The 21848-nt window shown below is 45.3% G+C and overlaps 1 protein-coding gene across 1 annotated transcript; it reads right to left on the bottom strand.

Annotated features, from left to right (window-relative positions):
• Window positions 1-5405: 5405 nt before the first annotated feature.
• On the bottom strand, window positions 5406-8721 carry LOC308330373 (eukaryotic translation initiation factor 3 subunit L-like; the record flags this gene model as incomplete). Its single annotated transcript, XM_080785219.1, has 3 exons — window positions 5406-7225; window positions 8321-8416; window positions 8466-8721. The coding sequence occupies 3 exons, from the start codon at window positions 8719-8721 to the stop codon at window positions 5406-5408; spliced, it is 2172 nt and encodes a 723-aa protein (XP_080641345.1).
• Window positions 8722-21848: the final 13127 nt, after the last annotated feature.

Below are 21848 nucleotides of genomic sequence, written 5' to 3'. Positions count from 1 at the left end.
CTTTGCGTTGCCACCGTGGCGCTCCACTGAGGACGCCAACACATTGTTCAACATGGATGACGTTAGCGTAAATAATCCTCTGAACAACACGTTTGTTTGTTGTCCAACACTTTTAGCCCAAAAAGAAATAGACGATCTATGAGACACAGACTGGTTTCTGAACTGCCCACAGCCCTCCTATGAGACACAGACTGGTTTCTGAACCGCCCACAGCCCTCCTATGAGACACAGACTGGTTTCTGAACTGCCCACAGCCCTCCTATGAGACACAGACTGGTTTCTGAACCGCCCACAGCCCTCCTATGAGACACAGACTGGTTTCTGAACCGCCCACAGCCCTCCTATGAGACACAGACTGGTTTCTGAACTGCCCACAGCCCTCCTATGAGACACAGACTGGTTTCTGAACCGCCCACAGCCCTCCTATGAGACACAGACTGGTTTCTGAACCGCCCACAGCCCTCCTATGAGACACAGACTGGTTTCTGAACTGCCCACAGCCCTCCTATGAGACACAGACTGGTTTCTGAACTGCCCACAGCCCTCCTATGAGACACAGACTGGTTTCTGAACTGCCCACAGCCCTCCTATGAGACACAGACTGGTTTCTGAACCGCCCACAGCCCTCCTATGAGACACAGACTGGTTTCTGAACTGCCCACAGCCCTCCTATGAGACACAGACTGGTTTCTGAACCGCCCACAGCCCTCCTATGAGACACAGACTGGTTTCTGAACTGCCCACAGCACCCCATGGTAAAACCTGTCCGTAACGTAACACTCACCCCAGCGCGGCTCCCAGCTGCCTCTGGCACTGCGACGAGCCAAAGTAGTAGACGAGCGGGTCCAGGCAGCAGCTGGCGCTGCCCACGCACAGGAACACCAGGTAGAGCGCGTAGGACCCGTCGTGGGGGCGTGGCGCCCGCTCAGCTGCAGGTAGTGGACCAGGAGCAGCGCGTTGGACGGCGTGAAGCACGCCACGAACAGCGCCAGCACCGTCAGCGCCATCACCACCGCGCGGGCCTTGCGCCGGGAGCGGCCCGTCATGCCCAGAGGGATCCTGGTGTTGGAGAGGACGAGGAGGAGGAGGAGTTAGAGCACCATAGAGCCCGCGGACCCCCATTTGAAAAGACATGCCAGGGACCCCCCATAAGAGATAATATGCTTATATTCATTAGCACAGGGATGTCAAACTTAAATACACAATGGGCCAAAATAAATAAATTGGTACAAGTCGAGGGTCGGACTGTGTTTCAACACAGTACAAGATGTGTCCCAGTTATGATGATGCATTGTGAGCTTGTAGAGCTGCTATTGTAGGTGTGGTGCGGTATAACCGAACCGCCACGCAACGAGGTCGAAGTATGGGCACGATGGAAACTAAAAATGAGAACATGCAGAGATTTGCTGTACAGTAACAGCTGTACAGTAACACCTAAAGTCTCTTTAACCCATTCTGACCTGAGATCAGATTAGATCATACGAGGTTTCCACTGGACACACACTGGTCTGATGAACCCATTCTGACCTGAGATCAGATTCTAAAAATGTCAGTCGTTCTTCGATTTTTCAAAAATAGCAGACCTACAAGCTCGTAGCTCGGTTTGCACGCTACGAGCTTGTTCTCCCGTGTCACCGTGTCCCTGAGAACACCCAGGCCGATGTTTTTTCCCACGTTTAGTTTTTTACAAATACTATGCTACAACTACAAGTGTTTACCATATAAATTAAAACATTACCTTACTAAAAGTACTCCCTTTCACAAGTGTTTACCATATAAACCAGTAAGACGCGCAAACGCGGGAAGCGAACGCAGCTCGCAGGGTTTTTTAAAGATTTATTTTTAAGTTATTATTTTTTTAAGTTAAGTTATTTTTAAGTTAAGTTTTTAACTTAGCCATAACCATATAAGGAGTCCCCAAAGCAGCTATACGTCCAAATATGGAGTGTGTTGCATCAATCACAAATAAATCACGTACAAGTTGGACCACGCCATCACACTGATGTCACCATGACTCAGCCAAATCAATCAGCTCCATATATGGGCACAAAATGCAGCCAAATCACTCAGCTCCACATATGGGCACAAAATGCAGCCAAATCACTCAGCTCCATATATGGGCACAAAAGCAGGACACACACACACGGACAGACATGATCTGCAATGTCTCATAGTAAGTGCTCACTGCGTTCGCAATTAAAACATTACCTTACTAAAAGTACAAGGACACTTCATCCCATGTGAATTGGGAGATTGCCGGTTCAAACCCCCTGGGGGTTAGTGTTCAAGTATCTTCGCACCCATTGGTTGCCGTTTTGTGGTTGGACAAAAATCCCCTCTCTCTCCATCCACTACCATTGAAATAAGGTGTTTTAAATCCTCTCTCTCCATCCACTACCATTGAAATAAGGTGGTTTAAATCCTCTCTCTCCATCCACTACCATTGAAATAAGGTGTTTTAAATCCTCTCTCTCCATCCACTACCATTGAAATAAGGTGTTTTAAATCCTCTCTCCATCCACTACCATTGAAATAAGGTGTTTTAAATCCTCTCTCCATCCACTACCATTGAAATAAGGTGGTTTAAATCCTCTCTCCATCCACTACCATTGAAATAAGGTGGTTTAAATCCTCTCTCTCCATCCACTACCATTGAAATAAGGTGGTTTAAATCCTCTCTCCATCCACTACCATTGAAATAAGGTGTTTTAAATCCTCTCCATCCACTACCATTGAAATAAGGTGGTTTAAATCCTCTCTCCATCCACTACCATTGAAATAAGGTGGTTTAAATCCTCTCTCTCCATCCACTACCATTGAAATAAGGTGTTTTAAATCCTCTCTCTCCATCCACTACCATTGAAATAAGGTGTTTTAAATCCTCTCTCTCCATCCACTACCATTGAAATAAGGTGTTTTAAATCCTCTCTCTCCATCCACTACCATTGAAATAAGGTGTTTTTCAGTTGCTTCGTATTGATATTGGGCTGGCCCCCCGAATATCTCTCCGGGCTCGTAAAACCCTACACCCCGACTAGAGCTCTGCGCTCTGCGGATCAGGTACTGCTAGAGGGCCGAACAACTAACAAAAGCACTAGGGGGCGCTACGCTCTTTCGCGGCTGCAGCTCCCAGACTCTGGAAGAGCTTGCCCCTTCACATTCGCTCTGCCCCCTCCATTGGTGTTTTTAAGACTCACCTTAAAACTCATCTTTTCTCCCTGGCTTTTAATCCCTCCTGAGTCCATTTTATGCTTTCATCCTTACATTTTTTGTCATTTTTATTAGTGTGTTTCTCGTTTATATTCTGTGTTCTCCTGCCTGTTCTCTGTTTTTGCCACTGATGTACAGCACTTTGGTCAACCTTGGTTGTTTTAAATGTGCTCTATAAATAAAGTTTGATTTGATTTAATTTGATATTCTGTGCACTACATTTTTATTTTAAACTTGGTGTCAGTAACAGGGAACATCACAGATACAGCATGGTGATTGGGCATTAATTATTTGTTTTTAGTTTTTTTTTCACCCCAAAAAAATGATGTTTTAGCAAATTCATCATAAACAAGGCGGAGCCAGGCATAAAGAGCCTGCTGGTTGGTCAGGCGGGGACCAATCAGGAGGCTGAAGGTGAATTCCAAAGCAGCCACTCTCTCCCTCTCTCTTGGAGACACAGACACGCAGTCGTGTTGTTTAACAAAGAAGAAGAACAACAAAAACTTTGGCCTTGCAATTCTGCTGGGCTGGAGGAGGAGAAGGCCTCCATCTTGTCACCAACGTGAGGCAGCATTATGCTGGGTTGGAGGAGGAGGAGGCCTCCATCTTGTCACCAACATGAGGCAGCATTATGCTGGGCTGGAGGAGGAGGAGGCCTCCATCTTGTCACCAACGTGAGGCAGCATTCTGCTGGGCTGGAGGAGAAGGCCTCCATCTTGTCACCAACGTGAGGCAGCATTCTGCTGGGCTGGAGGAGGAGGAGGCCTCCATCTTGTCACCAACATGAGGCAGCATTCTGCTGGGCTGGAGGAGAAGGACTCCATCTTGTCACCAACATGAGGCAGCATTCTGCTGGGCTGGAGGAGAAGGCCTCCATCTTGTCACCAACATGAGGCAGCATTATGCTGGGCTGGAGGAGAAGGACTCCATCTTGTCACCAACATGAGGCAGCATTCTGCTGGGCTGGAGGAGAAGGCCTCCATCTTGTCACCAACATGAGGCAGCATTATGCTGGGCTGGAGGAGGCCTCCATCTTGTCACCAACGTGAGGCAGCATTCAGCTGGGCTGGAGGAGGAGGCCTCCATCTTGTCACCAACGTGAGGCAGCATTCAGCTGGGCTGGAGGAGGAGGCCTCCATCTTGTCACCAACATGAGGCAGCATTCTGCTGGGCTGGAGGAGAAGGACTCCATCTTGTCACCAACGTGAGGCAGCATTATGCTGGGCTGGAGGAGGAGAGGGCCTCCATCTTGTCACCAACGTGAGGCAGCATTATGCTGGGCTGGAGGAGGAGAGGGCCTCCATCTTGTCACCAACATGAGGCAGCATTATGCTGGGCTGGAGGAGGAGAAGGCCTCCATCTTGTCACCAACATGAGGCAGCATTCTGCTGGGCTGGAGGAGAAGGACTCCATCTTGTCACCAACGTGAGGCAGCATTATGCTGGGCTGGAGGAGGAGAGGGCCTCCATCTTGTCACCAACATGAGGCAGCATTATGCTGGGCTGGAGGAGGAGAAGGCCTCCATCTTGTCACCAACATGAGGCAGCATTATGCTGGGCTGGAGGAGAAGGCCTCCATCTTGTCACCAACGTGAGGCAGCATTCTGCTGGGTTGGAGGAGAAGGCCTCCATCTTGTCACCAGCGTGAGGCAGCATTCTGCTGGGCTGGAGAAGAAGGCCTCCATCTTGTCACCAACGTGAGGCAGCATTCTGCTGGGTTGGAGGAGAAGGACTCCATCTTGTCACCAACGTGAGGCAGCATTCAGCTGGGCTGTAGGCCTCCATCTTGTCACCAACATGAGGCAGCATTCTGCTGGGTTGGAGGAGGAGGAGGCCTCCATCTTGTCACCAACATGAGGCAGCATTCTGCTGGCCTGGAGGAGGAGGAGGCCTCCATCTTGTCACCAACGTGAGGCAGCATTATGCTGGGCTGGAGAAGGCCTCCATCTTGTCACCAACGTGAGGCAGCATTCTGCTGGGCTGGAGGAGGAGGAGGCCTCCATCTTGTCACCAACATGAGGCAGCATTCTGCTGGGCTGGAGGAGGAGAAGGCCTCCATCTTGTCACCAACATGAGGCAGCATTATGCTGGGCTGGAGGAGGAGAAGGCCTCCATCTTGTCACCAACGTGAGGCAGCATTATGCTGGGCTGGAGGAGGAGAAGGCCTCCATCTTGTCACCAACGTGCTGGTCAGACTCAGCGAGCGGTGGCCGTCGCCGTCACAGAGCTGCCGCCACTCACGGACATCTTCTTCAGCTTCCTGTTCAGCTCCTCCAGCTTATGGATCTGTCGGATGAAGAAGTCTCCGTAGCGATGGGCGACTCTCGTGTCGGCGATGTGGATGACGTCCTTGTCGATGTAAAAGTCGAGCTCGGAGGCAGACCGGAGCTCTCCGTCCGGGGCCGAGCCGCCGCCACCGCTCCACGCCACTTTCTTCATCTTGTGCTTGAAGACGAGGAGCTGGATGCGCAGCTCCCGCTCCGTCATGTCCAGGAAGCCCGCCAGCTTGGCCACGGGCATGGCGGTGTACAGCCTCAGGTAGCTGCGCAGGGTGGCCAGCTGGGCCTGCCGCTGCACCTCCTCTGCGAACATATTGAGCTGCTTCTGGACGGGCTCCTTGTGGGAGTTGCCATGGTGGACGCCGCCGCCGTCGTAGTCGGGCGCCACGGGGGACAGGAACTTGGGGCAGGCGAAGGTGAACACCTCCTGGAAGGCCTGCAGCTCGCCCTTCTCCATGCGCAGCATCTTGTCTCCGTAGCGCTCCACCAGCTGCGCGTGGACGCTCTCGTCGAGGCGCGCCGGGTGCAGGGAGTGGGCGATGGCGAGCAGGCCGTGCGTCTGCTCGTTCTGCTTGTTGATCATCTCGTACTTGTAGGTGGAGCGGTGGAAGGCGCTGCGGGTCCTCTCGATGTGCAGCAGGTTGCTGGCGAACGCCTGGATGGCGTCCTGGTAGCGGCTCACCATCAGGTAGGCGAAGCCCACGTAGTAGTAGACGGCGGCCTGGCACTCGGGAACGCGGGGGTACAACGACGCGCCGCTCTTCCCGTTCAGCGGGATCCTCTCCAGGACCTTCAGGGCCTGGTAGTAGTCGCCCAGCAGCGAGTGGAGCCTCAGCAGGCCCACCAGGCTGAAGTACCCCAGCGTGGCGTACAGCGGGCGGCGGCCGTACTCTCCGGCCACGCTCTCCGGATCGCCGCAGACGCCGGTCTTGTCGACCACCGGCTGGCGGTCGACGTCGCTCCGGTCCGCCAGGGAGTGCAGGACGTTGAGCACCGTGTGGACGTTCCAGATCTTCGGGCTGCTCCGCAGGAACGCCGTCTCGTCCTCGGACTTCTTGGCCGTCTTGCCGCGGTACTGGCTGAAGGACTGGAACTGGTAGATGAACTCGTCCACGATGTCCCACAGCCACTGCTCGGGCAGCTCCAGGGGCGCGGGGCCGTCGGCGTTGAGGACGTAGTTGAAGAGGTTGCAGTAGTTGTAGTAGGACTCCACCCTCTGGTCCAGCGTGGGCCCGCCGCCCACCTTGGCGTAGACGTGTCTGTAGTACAGCTCCCGGTAGAGGACCAGGAACAGGGCGTCGTTGCCCACCAGGGACGCGACGGCCTCTGCCTCCGGCCACGGGGAGGTCTTGAAGTAGCTGTCGGTCAGCTTGTTCCAGTTGTTCTCGTACAGGTCCTGGATCTCTGCGATCCTCTGCCTGTTGGTGGTCTCTCCGCCGCCGCCGGACGCCGCGCGGCTGGACGACAGCGGCTCGTACGGCTTCTGGTCGACGAGCGCCGACGAGATGGCCTTGTGGAAGTTGAGCAGGAACCTCTTGACGACCTCCGGGAGGCCGTGGTGATACGACGTCTGCTCGTACTGCCTCTCGTAGGCCGGGTCTTTGGGCTCGCCCGCCGCCGCGTGAAGGTGGTGGTGGTCGTTTCCGTACGAAAAGGGACTGTGCGTCCGTTCGTCCTGGCAAAACATGACGCGGACCACTGGGAGGGAGGTTGTTGATGTGAAGTGGACTATCAGACCTGGAGATGGTTGAAGTGAACTGGATTATCAGACCTGGAGGTTGTTTAAGTGAACGGCCACACCTGGAGGTTGTTTAAGTGAAGTGGACTATCAGACCTGGAGCTTGTTGAAGTGAAGTGAGGGACTTACAAAGACTTACAAACGGTGGAAAGGCAACCACTGACGCTTGTTTGATGTGAACACCGGATTATATATACAGTGGAAATGCTACAGATCTGACACGTCACAGCCTATTGGTGACGTAATGTCTTCCTACATTATGTATTACTTGGTTGGACGCTTGATTCCGATTGGCCACTCGCTGAATACGACAGTGATAAGCGACTAGCTCTATAGCAGGCCGCGGTCCAATTAGACTCAGAGCACCTGTTGGTGCTGCTTGATTTTATGCCGTATCCAACATGACGTCACTTACAGGTAAACGTTGCTCTCAAGAACACTTTTGATGTTTAGTACCGGCTAGCACTTATAATTTGGCTCTTGGCACTTTATGATGATGATACTTTATGATGCTATGATGCCTCACTTTGTACTGTACTTGGTTTGCTACCGATTTTCTCTTTTTTTAATCCTTTTTATCAATTGCACAGATGTGCTCATGCTGCGCAAAAAGCATGGACTACGGATGGGTATATTACAGGAAACTCCCGTTAAACTGTCCAACAGACTCTGCATGGTAAACTCCCCAATTGTACCATCACACTTTTGTATATTACCGTATATTAACTGTATATGCTGCTAAACTTGAGTTTTAGTCTATTAAATATCATGAGATTTTAGTCTACTAAATCTACAGTTGATTCAGTCGACTAAAATCTATTTTGGCGGGCCTTGATGCCGTCGCAACCAAGTGTAAAGTGACTTATACTGGATCTCTTGTCCACTAGAGTCCCTTCCTAACATTTTTAGTCTAGTTTTTATTTGTTGACGAAATTGTCAACACATTTTAGTCTCAGTTTTAGTCACCATAGCTTTACTTTTCATTTAGTTTCCATTTAGTTTTCGTCAGTGAAAAACAGGCAAAGGTCGACGAACAATCTTTAGTCGATGGGAATCAACAGTGCTGCTCTGCCAGTGTTCTGCTTGGTCCTCACGCCTGTCGAAGGAGCACCGGCAGGACGCGTGGAGCGGCCGGGGCTGGACGGTTACCTCTACGACTCTCAGTCCAGATACGACAGCCTCGTAGTTGTCTTGGAGACACACGTCAAAGATAGAACGGTTTCCGCTCATATTAATAACCAAAATGAATCGTAGGTGCAGTGTCAGGGATCTGGTCCTCTGCTGGAGGGTCAGGGATCTGGTCCTCTGCTGGAGGTGCAGTTTCAGGGATCTGGTCCTCTGCTGGAGGGTCAGGGATCTGGTCCTCTGCTGGAGGGTCAGGGATCTGGTCCTCTGCTGGAGGGTCAGGGATCTGGTCCTCTGCTGGAGGGTCAGGGATCTGGTCCTCTGCTGGAGGGTCAGGGATCTGGTCCACTAGTAGAGGTGCAGTGTTCATCATGTCACTGTAAAGAGTTCACATTCTCTGCACCGCTCCGGTTTTAGGCTGACCTGCCTCGTCAGCCATGAGTCACTCACGGTGACACTCTGGCCCAAACATGGAGTGTCACGTAGTTGCACACGCCATGAGGCATGGGCAAATATAATTATGTAACAAATACATATCCCTGATGTCATCAATGTGTCAAGTATACTATGAAACTTATTGATGACATCGGGGTACTCCAGATATGGGGATTTGGGGACAGCCCGGTCACATTGGTGCATGTACTGGGTTGAGCCCATAGACTCCAACGCATTCCGTAAACTTCTGTAGTTTAATAACACTGTACCTTATAGACAGGCAGCCTCTGTAGTTTAATAACACTGTACCTTCGACAGGCAGCCTCTGTAGTTTAACAAACTCCCACTGTACCTTCGACAGGCAGCCTCTGTAGTTTAACAAACTCCCACTGTACCTTCGACAGGCAGCCTCTGTAGTTTAATAACACTGTACCTTCGACAGGCAGCCTCTGTAGTTTAATAACACTGTACCTTCGACAGGCAGCCTCTGTAGTTTAATAAACTCCCACTGTACCTTCGACAGGCAGCCTCTGTAGTTTAACAAACTCCCACTGTACCTTCGACAGGCAGCCTCTGTAGTTTAACAAACTCCCACTGTACCTTCGACAGGCAGCCTCTGTAGTTTAATAACTGTACCTTCAACAGGCAGCCTCTGTAGTTTAATAAACTCCCACTGTACCTTCGACAGGCAGCCTCTGTAGTTTAATAAACTCCCACTGTACCTTCCACAGGCAGCCTCTGTAGACATTTTTAAAGCACAGCTCAAGACCCACTTCTACACTCTTGCTTTTAATTGATCTAATACATTATAAGTTATTAATGTCCTCACTGTATCGCATTACTGCTATTTTTTTTTTAAATGTTTTATGCCTTGCTTTCCTTTTCTTTTCTTTCTCCATTGCTCTGTAAAGCACTTTGAGCTGCATTTCATGTCATGAAAGGTGCTATACCAACAAAGTTGTATTAGTATTTTTAACAGCAAGTAGGACGATAGGACAGATGTTATCTGTCCAGTAAAGAATGTTTAGAGATAGGAGGAGAGGCCTTTTCCTTTTCACACGACATGTGTCTTCCTTCCATGTCCACTGTCTAATCTCCCTCACTTGCCCTATAGCCTAGCCACTTTATGTAGACTTGGATAGTATTTTAAACAGACTTGTAGCTCGTTACGTAGACATCACTACTAAAATTGCATTTTATGTAGTCATAGCACTTTATAGAACACCGTTAGAACACAACGTATAATATATAATATAGTATAGTATGTATAGTTGACATAGATACTCCACTGTTACGTTCTTAGTTTATACACGATTCATGATAACTACTTTTTATATATGTGATGTATGCCATGCTTTTGTTTTTGCTTAATGTAAGTCGCTCTGGATTAAGAGCGTCTGATAAATGACTAAATTGTAAATTGTAAAAAACACACACACACACACACACACACACACACACACACACACACACACACACACACACACACATCAGTCCTTCCTTATCTCCTTCCCTTCCATGCAGCCTTATCTCCTTCCCTTCCATGCAGCCTTATCTCCTCCCCTTCCATGCAGCCTTATCTCCTTCCCTTCCATGCAGCCTTATCTCCTTCCCTTCCATGCAGCCTTATCTCCTCCCCTTCCATGCAACCTTATCTCCTTCCCTTTCATGCAACCTTATCTCCTTCCCTTCCATGCAGCCTTATCTCCTTCCCTTCCATGCAGCCTTATCTCCTTCCCTTCCATGCAGCCTTATCTCCTTCCCTTCCATGCAGCCTTATCTCCTTCCCTTCCATGCAGCCTTATCTCCTTCCCTTCCATGCAGCCTTATCTCCTTCCCTTCCATGCAGCCTTATCTCCTTCCCTTCCATGCAGCCTTATCTCCTTCCCTTCCATGCAGCCTTATCTCCTTCCCTTCCATGCAGCCTTATCTCCTCCCCTTCCATGCAGCCTTATCTCCTTCCCTTCCATGCAGCCTTATCTCCTCCCCTTCCATGCAGCCTTATCTCCTTCCCTTCCATGCAGCCTTATCTCCTTCCCTTTCATGCAGCCTTATCTCCTCCCCTTCCATGCAGCCTTATCTCCTTCCCTTCCATGCAGCCTTATCTCCTTCCCTTCCATGCAGCCTTATCTCCTTCCCTTTCATGCAGCCTTATCTCCTTCGCTTCCATGCAACCTTATCTCCTTCCCTTCCATGCAGCCTTATCTCCTTCTCCTTCCCTTCCATGCAGCCTTATCTCCTTCCCTTTCATGCAACCTTATCTCCTTCCCTTCCATGCAACCTTATCTCCTTCCCTTCCATGCAGCCTTATCTCCTTCCCTTCCATGCAGCCTGGCACCTTGCAGTGTGAGAACCTGCGCTGGACAATGGACCCAGTACTGAATATATTATAGTAAATACCAAGTATTCAAAAGTACAAATTACTAATGGAGGCTCTGTTCCATTCTGGTTAAACAGAGTTAATGATACTAATGAAGGCTCTGTTCCATTCTGTCCCCGCCTGTCGACTACAAAACAATACTACAACATGACGTAACGATATCATCCGCTCCGGCCGGGCTCATATACCAAAATTAAATGGTGCCCAGGCTACGTAGCTCACAGTATACATACATACAGCCCAATAACACCCTCAGAGTAGGTACAGTATAGCTCATATACATACCAAAGTGTAAAATACTGAAGGTGTGACAGCACTAAAGTTACATTACATTAAAAACATGTCTTTGGTCTTTGCATGTGGGCTACTGCTGCTGAATGTGATGAACAACAGTGACCCCTAGTGGATATATTATTTTATGGAATAGTCATTCCATAAAATGGCATGTATGGACAGATTTACCAGTGTCTATTTGGGGAAGTGGCCAAGACTGTCAGAACCCATAAGACATGTTTCTGACAGTCTTTTGGTCCAAGACTGTCAGAACCAGTAAGACATGGTTCTGACAGTCTTTTGGTCCAAGACTGTCAGAACCTACAAGACATGTTTCTCTACAAATGCCTTCTAAATCCTGACAGTTTCCTGAAAAACCCCTATGTTTCTATTATATGTCATTCGTTCTCAAACATTTTCACGTCAAGGACCCCGAAAAAAATATGTCATTGGTCGCCGACCCCCATCTGAAAATATGTAGTTCCAGGGACCCCCCCCCAGAAGCAAAGATTTGAGTTAAAAACGTTCGCTCTGAAAGAATATATATATATATTCAAACATTTGGGCCACATTTTCACGATTTTTCTAAAATAGCAGACCCACAGGCTCATAGCGCAGCACTCTGTGCCGTGCTATGAGCTTGTAGATCTGCTATTTTTCAATAGCTAAAAAGTATAACATAATGCTTAAAAACACCAAAAGAGGTGCCCGCCCCAAAATGGGATAAAGAGAAATGGACAGAATTTTTTTCCGATATTATTATTCACTCAAATGTGTTTTTGCGAGTAAATGCTCTGTCCTCGTGTCCATCTCTTTGTTCCAAAGCTTTTGTCTCATCCAATCAGGCGATCTAATCACGGCGCACAAAAACCAGCCACTATTCAGACTGAGCGACTCGTGTAAAAACCTTTACGCCTTTTACCCTTTTTTTACAAAGACAGTTTTAACCCCTTTTGGGCGGGAGCCCCTTTTGGTGTTAGCATTATGCTATGCTTTTATAGCTATTGAAAAATAGCAGACCTACAAGCTCGTAGCGCGCCACCGAGTGGCGTGCTACGAGCTTGTAGGTCTGCTATTTTTTTTTTTTAAATCAATGAACATGTGGTGCAAAGCTTTGAATATATACTCAAATCTTTGCTTCTGGGAGGTGGTGGTCCCTGAAACAACACATTTTCAGATGGGGGTGATCAGTGGCCAATTTCATATATTTCTGGGGGTCCTTGACATGAAATATTGAGAACCACTGATACAGAAACATGAGGTTTTTCAGAAAAAAATACATTTAAAAAAATACATTTTTGTTATCTGCTATTAAAAATAGCAGATCTACAAGCTCATAGCGCGCCACCGAGTGGCGCGCTACGAGCTTGTAGGTCTGCTATTTTTAGAAAAATCGAAGAACGACTGACATTTTTTTAGAATGTGATCTCAGGTCAGAATGGGTTATAATCAGACTAGTAGTGTGTGTCCAGTGGAAACCTCGTATGAATCTGATCTCAGGTCAGAATGTGGGACTGTATCCTAGCAACCGACAGCCCTCAGTGTGAGGAGCGGGCAGCTCAACAATAGACCCGTTCACTTCACGTCAAAACCTCACATTACTAAAGCTATAGATGTAGCGTTTAGGAGCGATATAAGTGACGGCAGGTACAATGGGCACGTGTTCCACATGGGCACCATCGTAGTACTAGTAGTAATAATAATAATGATGATTATATAGACTCTATATAAGGAGGGTGATTACTGGCACACTGGCAAGTGTGTGAGAGCATTTTTGGTTTTAAATAAACTATTTAAAAAAATGCAGTCAAATAAATGAAGTCCCCTCACATTTTTGTGTAAATTACATCCTGCATTCTACATTCATTAAAACTGAACGTGAAAGAAAATATTTAAAAAGAAGGAGAAACTTTATATTTGTGGACAAGCAAAATATGTTGGAATTGTTCACGTGGTGTCATTAAAATTAATGAATGTTGATATGGCACACTGACGATCTAGAAAATAAAAGCATGGCACTTCATTTAAAAAAGGTTGCAGACCCCTGATAGAGTATATAACTCAAAATGTAAGCACTCAGTGTCTTTAAATCAGGGGTTGGGCAACTTTGACGATGGAGAGAGCCACTATATTTCCACACTCACGCCAGAGGAGCCACAGTGCATATTACTGTCACAGCAAAAATAGCCGATCTACAAGCTCAAAACGTGTCGCAGTTGAGCTTGTAGATCATCTATTTTTTGCTATATTTGAATTGAAATACTGAATAAAATTAGAATCCTGAATGAAAAGTCACCTTTTTGATTTCCAAATGGATTTTATAATACTAATCGTTAAGTACTATAGTCATTGCGAACGCAGTGATTGCGAACGCAATGAGCACTTACTATGAGACCTAGCAGATCATGTCTGTCTGTCTGTCTTTCTGTCCCGCTGTTGAGCCCATATATGGAGCTGAGTGATTTGTTTGTGATTGATGCAACACACTCCATATTTGGACGTATAGCTGCGTTCGCTTCCCGCGTTTGCGCGTCTTACTTGTTTAATACTAGCCATTAAGTATAATTAAAGCAGGTCATGTATGCATGTTTGGAATTGCAACAGCTGAACTCAATACTATATCAGTATTCTGCTATTAACGGGCGGGCCGCATTAAGTGAAGCTGGGGGCCGCGTGTGGCCCCCGGGCTGCCAGTTGCCCACCCCTGCTTTACATGGAGGAAAAAACAGTGAGTTGTGGAAATTGTACTGAGGAAACACTGCTGTGAATAAATACATTTTGACCTGGGAACGATTATACAACTTGTCTTCTAAATCCTGACAGTTTTCTGAAAAACCCTGATGTTTCTACAGTATGTCAGTCGTTGTCAAGGACCCCCAAAAATATATGAAACTGGTCGCCGACCCCCCATCTGAAAATATGTTGTTCCAGGGACCCCCTTCCCCAGAAGCAAAGATTTGAGTTAAAAACGTTCGCTCTGAAAGAATATATATATATATATATTTCAAATTTGTGACACATTTTCACGATTATTCAAAAAATGGCAGACCTACAAGCTCATAGCGAGGCACTCGGTGCCGCGCTATGAGCTTGTAGATCTGCTATTTTTCAATAGCTAAAGTACAACATAATACTTCAAAACACCAAAACAGGTTCTAACACATCTAGACCTGAGCTCGATTCTACAAATGTCTTCTAAATCATGACAATTCTCTGAAAAAACCCTATGTTTCTGTGTCAGTGGTGCTCAAACTATTACCTGTCCTTCGACCCCCCCCCCCCCCCATCAGAAAATGTGTTGTTCCAGGAAGGAACCCGACTGTGAGAGGGAGAGGGTGACTGATTGAAGCCTCTCCTGTGTAAAGGTAATATTATGGTAATTCTGTCCTCTGTCTGGACAGTGGAGAGATCGCCTCTCCTGTGTAAAGGTGATATTATCGTATATAATTCCCGACACATGAAGAAATAAAACTGTCCTTCCGTACCCTGGGTTGTGACTAGCTTTGTCACACCGACTCCCCCCCCCCCCCCCTATGAGCTTGTAGATCTGCTATTTTTCAATAGCTAAAAAGTATAACATAATGCTAGAAACACCAAAAGCAGTTCCCTCCCAAAATGGGCTAAAGTGTGTCAGATTTTGTTTAACAGATTTTGTTTAAACTTAATGGTTTCTCTGTGATAAACACCCAGTGGGGGGTATAACGGGGTATCTTACACATTACACCGATTATAATTACTTCACAAAATACAAGCCAAAAACATACTTCACAAGTAACTTCAAGCATACTTTGCATGAAAGCAGTATAAGTTCCAATTTATTCACAAAGTGGACAGTAAGTATACTGTCCTTTAAGACAGTTTGGGATTCATAAAGATAGGAAAGCTTTTGCCCAGTGTTAAGAGGCACATGTATCATTTATATACAGTATAATTCATAAATGATACTACTGTACATATATGTACAGTAGCATTTATACACGGTCACCTCAACGCGTCCAAACAGACAATAGACAATACAGAAGCATTCAGAATTTAAAGTGCATATATCTCAAGTTGAGTTGATTACTGATGTGAACATAAAACATTAAAGGATAATGCCATGCTAGAAGGCTTTCTTACCTTTCTTTGTAGTTGTTACGTCCCCACCAAAGAGGTCCAGGTGTTATTTGTGCAAAAGCTCCTTATTGGCTATTTCCCCTACCATAAGCCCTAAATGAATTGCATTGAATTGAATGGGAATTGAATGAGGCTATGGGGTGTTGTGCTAATTCCCTTATTTCCATCGAAATAAGTAGTAAAGTGTGCCGCTTGGGATATTATTTACATTATGAAGAGCGATGGAAATAAGCAAATTAGCACAACACCCCATAGCCCCATTCAATTCCCATTCAATTCAATGCAATTCATTTAGGGCTTATGGTAGGGGAAACAGCCAATAAGGAGCTTTTGCACAAAACAACACCTGGACCTCTTTGGTGGGGACGTAACAACTACAAAGAAATGTAAGAAAGCATTCTAGTATGGAATTCTCCTTTAAAAACAAATGTTGTGTACTGTGTATGTTATCCAAGAATGTACAGTACATGTCAGGCGCAATAAAATAAAAATAAAAATACTTCAGCCAGATCCCAACCATGACATGTCTCTGCCTCCTCAAATCTCCTCCACCGTCGCCCAGCGGTGTTGCAGTGAAATTGGTGACCTGCTGAACTATGTGACTTTCACACGACAGTGTCAGCAACGTCCAAAAGATGGACACATATTTCACCAGATCACCAATTTAACACATTGTAGACCGGAGGACGAGTCTACGAATTAATGTCTTCTAAAATCCTGACAGTTTTCTGAAAAAAAACCCCCCCTATGTTTCTATACGTCAGTGGTTCTCAAACATTGACCCCCAAATATATTATAATGTAATTGGCCGCCGACCCCCATCTGAAAATATGTTGTTCCAGGGACCCCCAGGGACCGCCCCAGAAGCAAATATTTGAGTTAAAAACGTTGGCTCTGAAAGAATATATATTCAAAAGTTTGCTCCACATTTCACGATTTTTCAAGAATAGCAGACCTACAAGCTCGTAGCATGGCACTTGTTGCCGCGCTACGAGCTTGTAGATCTGCTATTTTTCAATAGCTAAAGCATGACATAGAGACAGAGAGTTGAGCATTGGGATCAGATTTTTGTCCGGACGGACCCTCAGTGCCATCTACTGGACCATGTACGTATGTTACATAATAATGCCACAGAACTACTCGTTTGTCTACCATTGTTTACATACAAAAATACTAAAATAGTGGATCATTCAAAAGGGAAAAATCACATTTCAGTTCAAGATGAAACCATTTCCAAGCACAATAAGCCCAGCAGCACGTCTCTTTCAAAACAGAGCAGATAATACAGTACTACTGTAATGTTAAAAAGAAACGACATACAAACAAACCTATATACCTGCAAAAATAGAAAGGTTTATGGGGATAGCATTACACGCACACTTCTGAATCACACAAAGACGCAAATATAAATTACTTAAAATAATATATAAAAAAAGGTGCAAACACAGAACATTGCTTAGATATGCCCTGCACATCTTTCTGACATGTTGAACATACTTCAGTAGCTAAACCTCTTCTCTCTTCTGTCATCTCATTATCAAAACATATCAGTAACTGGACGGAGTGTCTATGCATCTTCAGTTCTTCCACATCAAAGTTATTCCTCCAAAAATCACACACAATTTTAAAGAGATTCTCATTCATCTTTCTGACAAACACTGACCCAACCGAGGAGAGTCCTCATGTAGGTTATTACATGAAAACAGAACAATATTCTGTATGAGGGTTTTCTCTGGGCAATAATATCGGTAGAGCGTACAGTGGAGTAATTAAAAGCATTTTTTTTCCCCCCGGGTGAGAAATAATCCCTTTTTGGCCAAAAGGTACCTTTTTAAACCTTGCTTACCTTTGTAAGCAGAAACTAATGGAGTCAAAACCACAGACACAAAGCAGCAACTAATGGGGTCAAAGCACAGACACAAAGCAGCAACTAATGGAGTCAAAGCACAGACACAAAGCAGCAACTAATGGGGTCAAAACCACAGACACAAAGCAGCAACTAATGGAGTCAAAACCACAGACACAAAGCAGCAACTAATGGAGTCCAAGCACAGACACAAAGCAGCAACTAATGGAGTCCAAGCACAGACACAAAGCAGCAACTAAACACAGACACGAAGCAGCAACTAAACCACAGACACAAAGCAGCAACTAAACTCAGACACAAAGCAGCAACTAAACCACAGACACAAAGCAGCAACTAAACACAGACACAAAGCAGCAACCAATGGGGTCCAACCACAGACACAAAGCAGCAACTAAACACAGACACAAAGCAGTAACTAAACACAGACACAAAGCAGCAACTAAACCACAGACACAAAGCAGCAACCAATGGGGTCCAACAACAGAACATGACTAATAGCAGATGGTAAAGAGGTAAAGATAAATATGATGAGTTGTTGGAAAGGTTTCCAACACTTGCGTTAAAAAAAGACAGCTTCCAACTATATCACAATTATGGTACAGATATTAATTCAAGGCCAAAAAATGCTCCCAACAGATTCATTAAAAAAAATGAAGAAAAACTATTTGGGCTCAAGTTCAAGCAACACTTTCTCCCTCGTCGTGGAACTGAAACAGCTATCGGCTGATTTCAAAGTAATCTACGTGTTTCAGGTACTTACACAAGTATATGTAGAGACATGTATGTTGTGATGAATGCTTGGCCCGACGATGGTTGATTTAAGAGTAATTTATGTACCGATCCACAGCCTCCATTGGTCGTCGTGTCTTCAAAACTAAGTTGTACGGCAGTTTTTTTGAATAAGCTTGATCCAATAATAATAATAGCGTTTAGGTAGGAGTAGGAGGACATTGTCTGTCTGTCTGTCTCCTTCTGCCTCAGTGCTGCCTACACACCTGTGCCCCCCTCCCCCCCATCGTCACCCAGCCCTGCAGTATCCTACACACCTGCGGTCACTTCCCTGATCTGCAGTTGTTCTGTCCCCTGTACCATGTTGATCTGTATTGTATTGTGTTGTCTATATCAGGGGTCTGCAACCTTTTTCACCTGAAGTGCCATGTTTTCATTTTCCTGATAGTCAGTGTGTGCCAACCCATATATAATTATGACACCACATCAAAATTAAATATTCCCAATTGATTTTGATTGTCCATATAGGATATACATGACAAGCTTTTACATTACAAGATTTTTGCATTGATCATTACACTCAGAGCAATAACGCACCTAATCCTCGATCCCCAGTCATGAGTTAGGAGTTTGAATGAATGTACAATTATGTGCAGGATGTAAATTATCATGTCATTTGTAGCATAGACTCAATTTAACCGACTACACTTTTTTTGGAATATTTAATTTTAAAAGAAAAACCTTCTCTCTCTCTCACACTAATGCCAGTGTGCCAGTGATCACCCTCCCCTGTGCCCATGTTTGCACCAGTGCCTAAGGTTGCCGACCCCTGGTCTATGGTCATAGTGTTGGGTAGCCCCGCAAGCAGAACCCGAATGTAGTAAAGTTTCTGACACTTTTATGACTTTACTGCATTGGGTCCTGCTTCACGCTAGGCTGTCGCCAGTTACGCACAAACAAATACAATGTAAACACGCTATGAGACGGACTTCTGCGCGCTTTTACCATGGTTATTCATGTATTGACTTACGAATGTGCGAACTATAAGTACCTTACATACCATACCGACACATCTCCTGTGTCGCGGAAGCCGTTAAGTATTTTAAATCCATGATTGATTAAAAATGTCGCTTCTTCCTACCTTGTTTATTGACACCTCATTGTACCGCCTATCTGGCTAGCTAGTGGTGCTACAGCTATGACGGAGCAGATCATAGGCAGGGACGTAGCCCGCAAAGCCAACCGCACATCGGGAGGCGGTACAATAAACGGTAAATAAACAAGAAGAAATCAAAGCGACATTTTTAATCAAACATGGATTAAAAATACTTAACGGCTTCCGCGACACAGGAGATTTTATCAGAGGTATGTAAGGTACTTATAGTTCGCACATCCGTAAACAAACACAATAAAAAGCGTCCTAATTCCGCGCCGATGGACTAAACGATGAGTTTGTGTATATCCGCGTCCCAACAATCGCATTGAAAAATCTTAGCGTGACCAGGAACCCTACGGGTCAGCCCGGTTCGGTTCGGATTGGGCTGACCCAGGGGGTTCCGAGAGGGGCTAAGTGTTGGGGTGCCCTACACTCTGTCTTTCTTTCTTTTATCATTCAATTTTTAAGAGCCTGCCCTGCAGGGACTACAGATGAAATGTAGCTTTGGCTAAACTCAGGCCCATTTACATTGATGTGAAAACTGTTGAAAATGTTGATTAATGAGCTTTAATTGTCCCCGTCAAATAAATAAATCTGCTTGCCACTACGTAATAGGACGGAAATTCCTTAATTCAGATCATTCTCTACAAGTAAAGAAGCAATGTCGCAAACAATGTTTCTGTTTTGGCTTCCATCATGCCATTTCTTTCTTTGTGTGCTTTTCCTTAAAAAAAAATAAACGTTGTACACACAGTACTTATATATTGAAACTAATTGTGTTGTACTTGTAATGGGTCCGGCTCACATGACATTTAAAGGTTTCATGACATTCATTTTCATGTTTTTCGTTTTTAGGTTTTATGACCTCAATTTTACACCCACACACCACCTGCACTTTGAACATTCAGTGGGTTTTCTGTGGTCCTAGCACTAGCATGTCTGAGAGGTCATTTTGACCGTTTTTATTTAGATTTTGAAGTTTACCCATTTTGGTGTTAGCATCATGTTATGCTTTAGCTATTGAAAGAATTGCAGATCTACAAGCTCATAGCGCGCCACCGAGTGGCGCGCTATGAGCTTGTAGGTCTGCTATTTTTGAAAAATCAAAGAACGACTGACATAGAAACAGCTTTTTCTATGTCTTTTTACAACTGTCAGGATGTAGAAGACATTTTTAGAATCGGATCTCAGGTCAGAATGAAAACCGTCAGGATGTAGAAGACACTTTTAGAATCTGATCTCAGGAATGGAAAACTGTCAGGATGTAGAAGACATTTTTAGAATCTGATCTCAGGTCAGAATGGAAAACTGTCAGGATGTAGAAGACATTTTTAGAATCTGATCTCAGGTCAGAATGAAAACTGTCAGGATGTAGAAGACATTTTTAGAATCTGATCTCAGGAATGGAAAACTGTCAGGATGTAGAAGACATTTTTAGAATCTGATCTCAGGTCAGAATGGAAAACTGTCAGGATGTAGAAGACATTTTTAGAATCTGATCTCAGGTCAGAATGAAAACTGTCAGGATGTAGAAGACACTTTTAGAATCTGATCTCAGGAATGGAAAACTGTCAGGATGTAGAAGACATTTTTAGAATCTGATCTCAGGTCAGAATGGTAAACTGTCAGGATGTAGAAGACATTTTTAGAATCTGATCTCAGGTCAGAATGGGTTAATGTATCTTTGCCCATGAAGCGTTCAGAATGTTCCCCTTCCATGAACATCATCTCAGACTTTTTTGACATCTGAAACATTTTGTAAATATGAATTTAACCCATTCTGACCTGAGATCAGAAATCAGATTCTAAAAATGTTTGTTTGAAAATGACAGTTTTCTGAAAAAGCTATGTTTCTATATCAGTCAAAAACGTTATTTTTGATACCAATAATAGAATATAAATGTATATATAATATAATATTTTTTTTTTCCTTTCTCAATTTAAATATACACATTCATATTATTTTTTTTGGAAAAGAAAACCCCCAGACCACAGGAAATATACTGAATGTTAAAAGTTCAGGGTTTTTGGGTGCAATAGCGCTCAGAAAACCTAAAAGAAAAATTACAAAAAAACGTTTTTTTAATGTCCCTTCAAGGTACCTCTTAGCCCCTCTCGGAACCCTACATAAAGCTTTTATGAAATTTGATGGGCGCTTTATAGGTAGGGTCCCTGGTCATGCTAAGATTTTTCAATGCGATTGTTGGAACGCGGATATACACAAACTCATCGTTTAGTCGATCGGCGCGGTATTACGACGCTTTTTATTGTGTTTGTTTACGGATGTGCGAACTATAAGTACCTTACATACCTCTGATAAAATCTCCTGTGTCGCGGAAGCCGTTAAGTATTTTTAATCCATGTTTGATTAAAAATGTCGCTTTGATTTCTTCTTGTTTATTTACCGTTTATTGTACCGCCTCCCGATGTGCGGTTGGCTTTGCGGGCTACGTCCCTGCCTCTGATCTGCTCCGTCATAGCTGTAGCACCACTAGCTAGCCAGATAGGCGGTACAATGAGGTGTCAATAAACAAGGTAGGA

Source organism: Protomyctophum bolini (assembly GCF_963924005.1).
Source record: "Protomyctophum bolini genome assembly, chromosome: 16".
Taxonomy (NCBI): Eukaryota; Metazoa; Chordata; class Actinopteri; order Myctophiformes; family Myctophidae; genus Protomyctophum; species Protomyctophum bolini.
The sequence above is the reverse complement of the archived record's forward strand: the minus strand, read 5'-3'. Positions and strand labels throughout refer to the sequence as shown.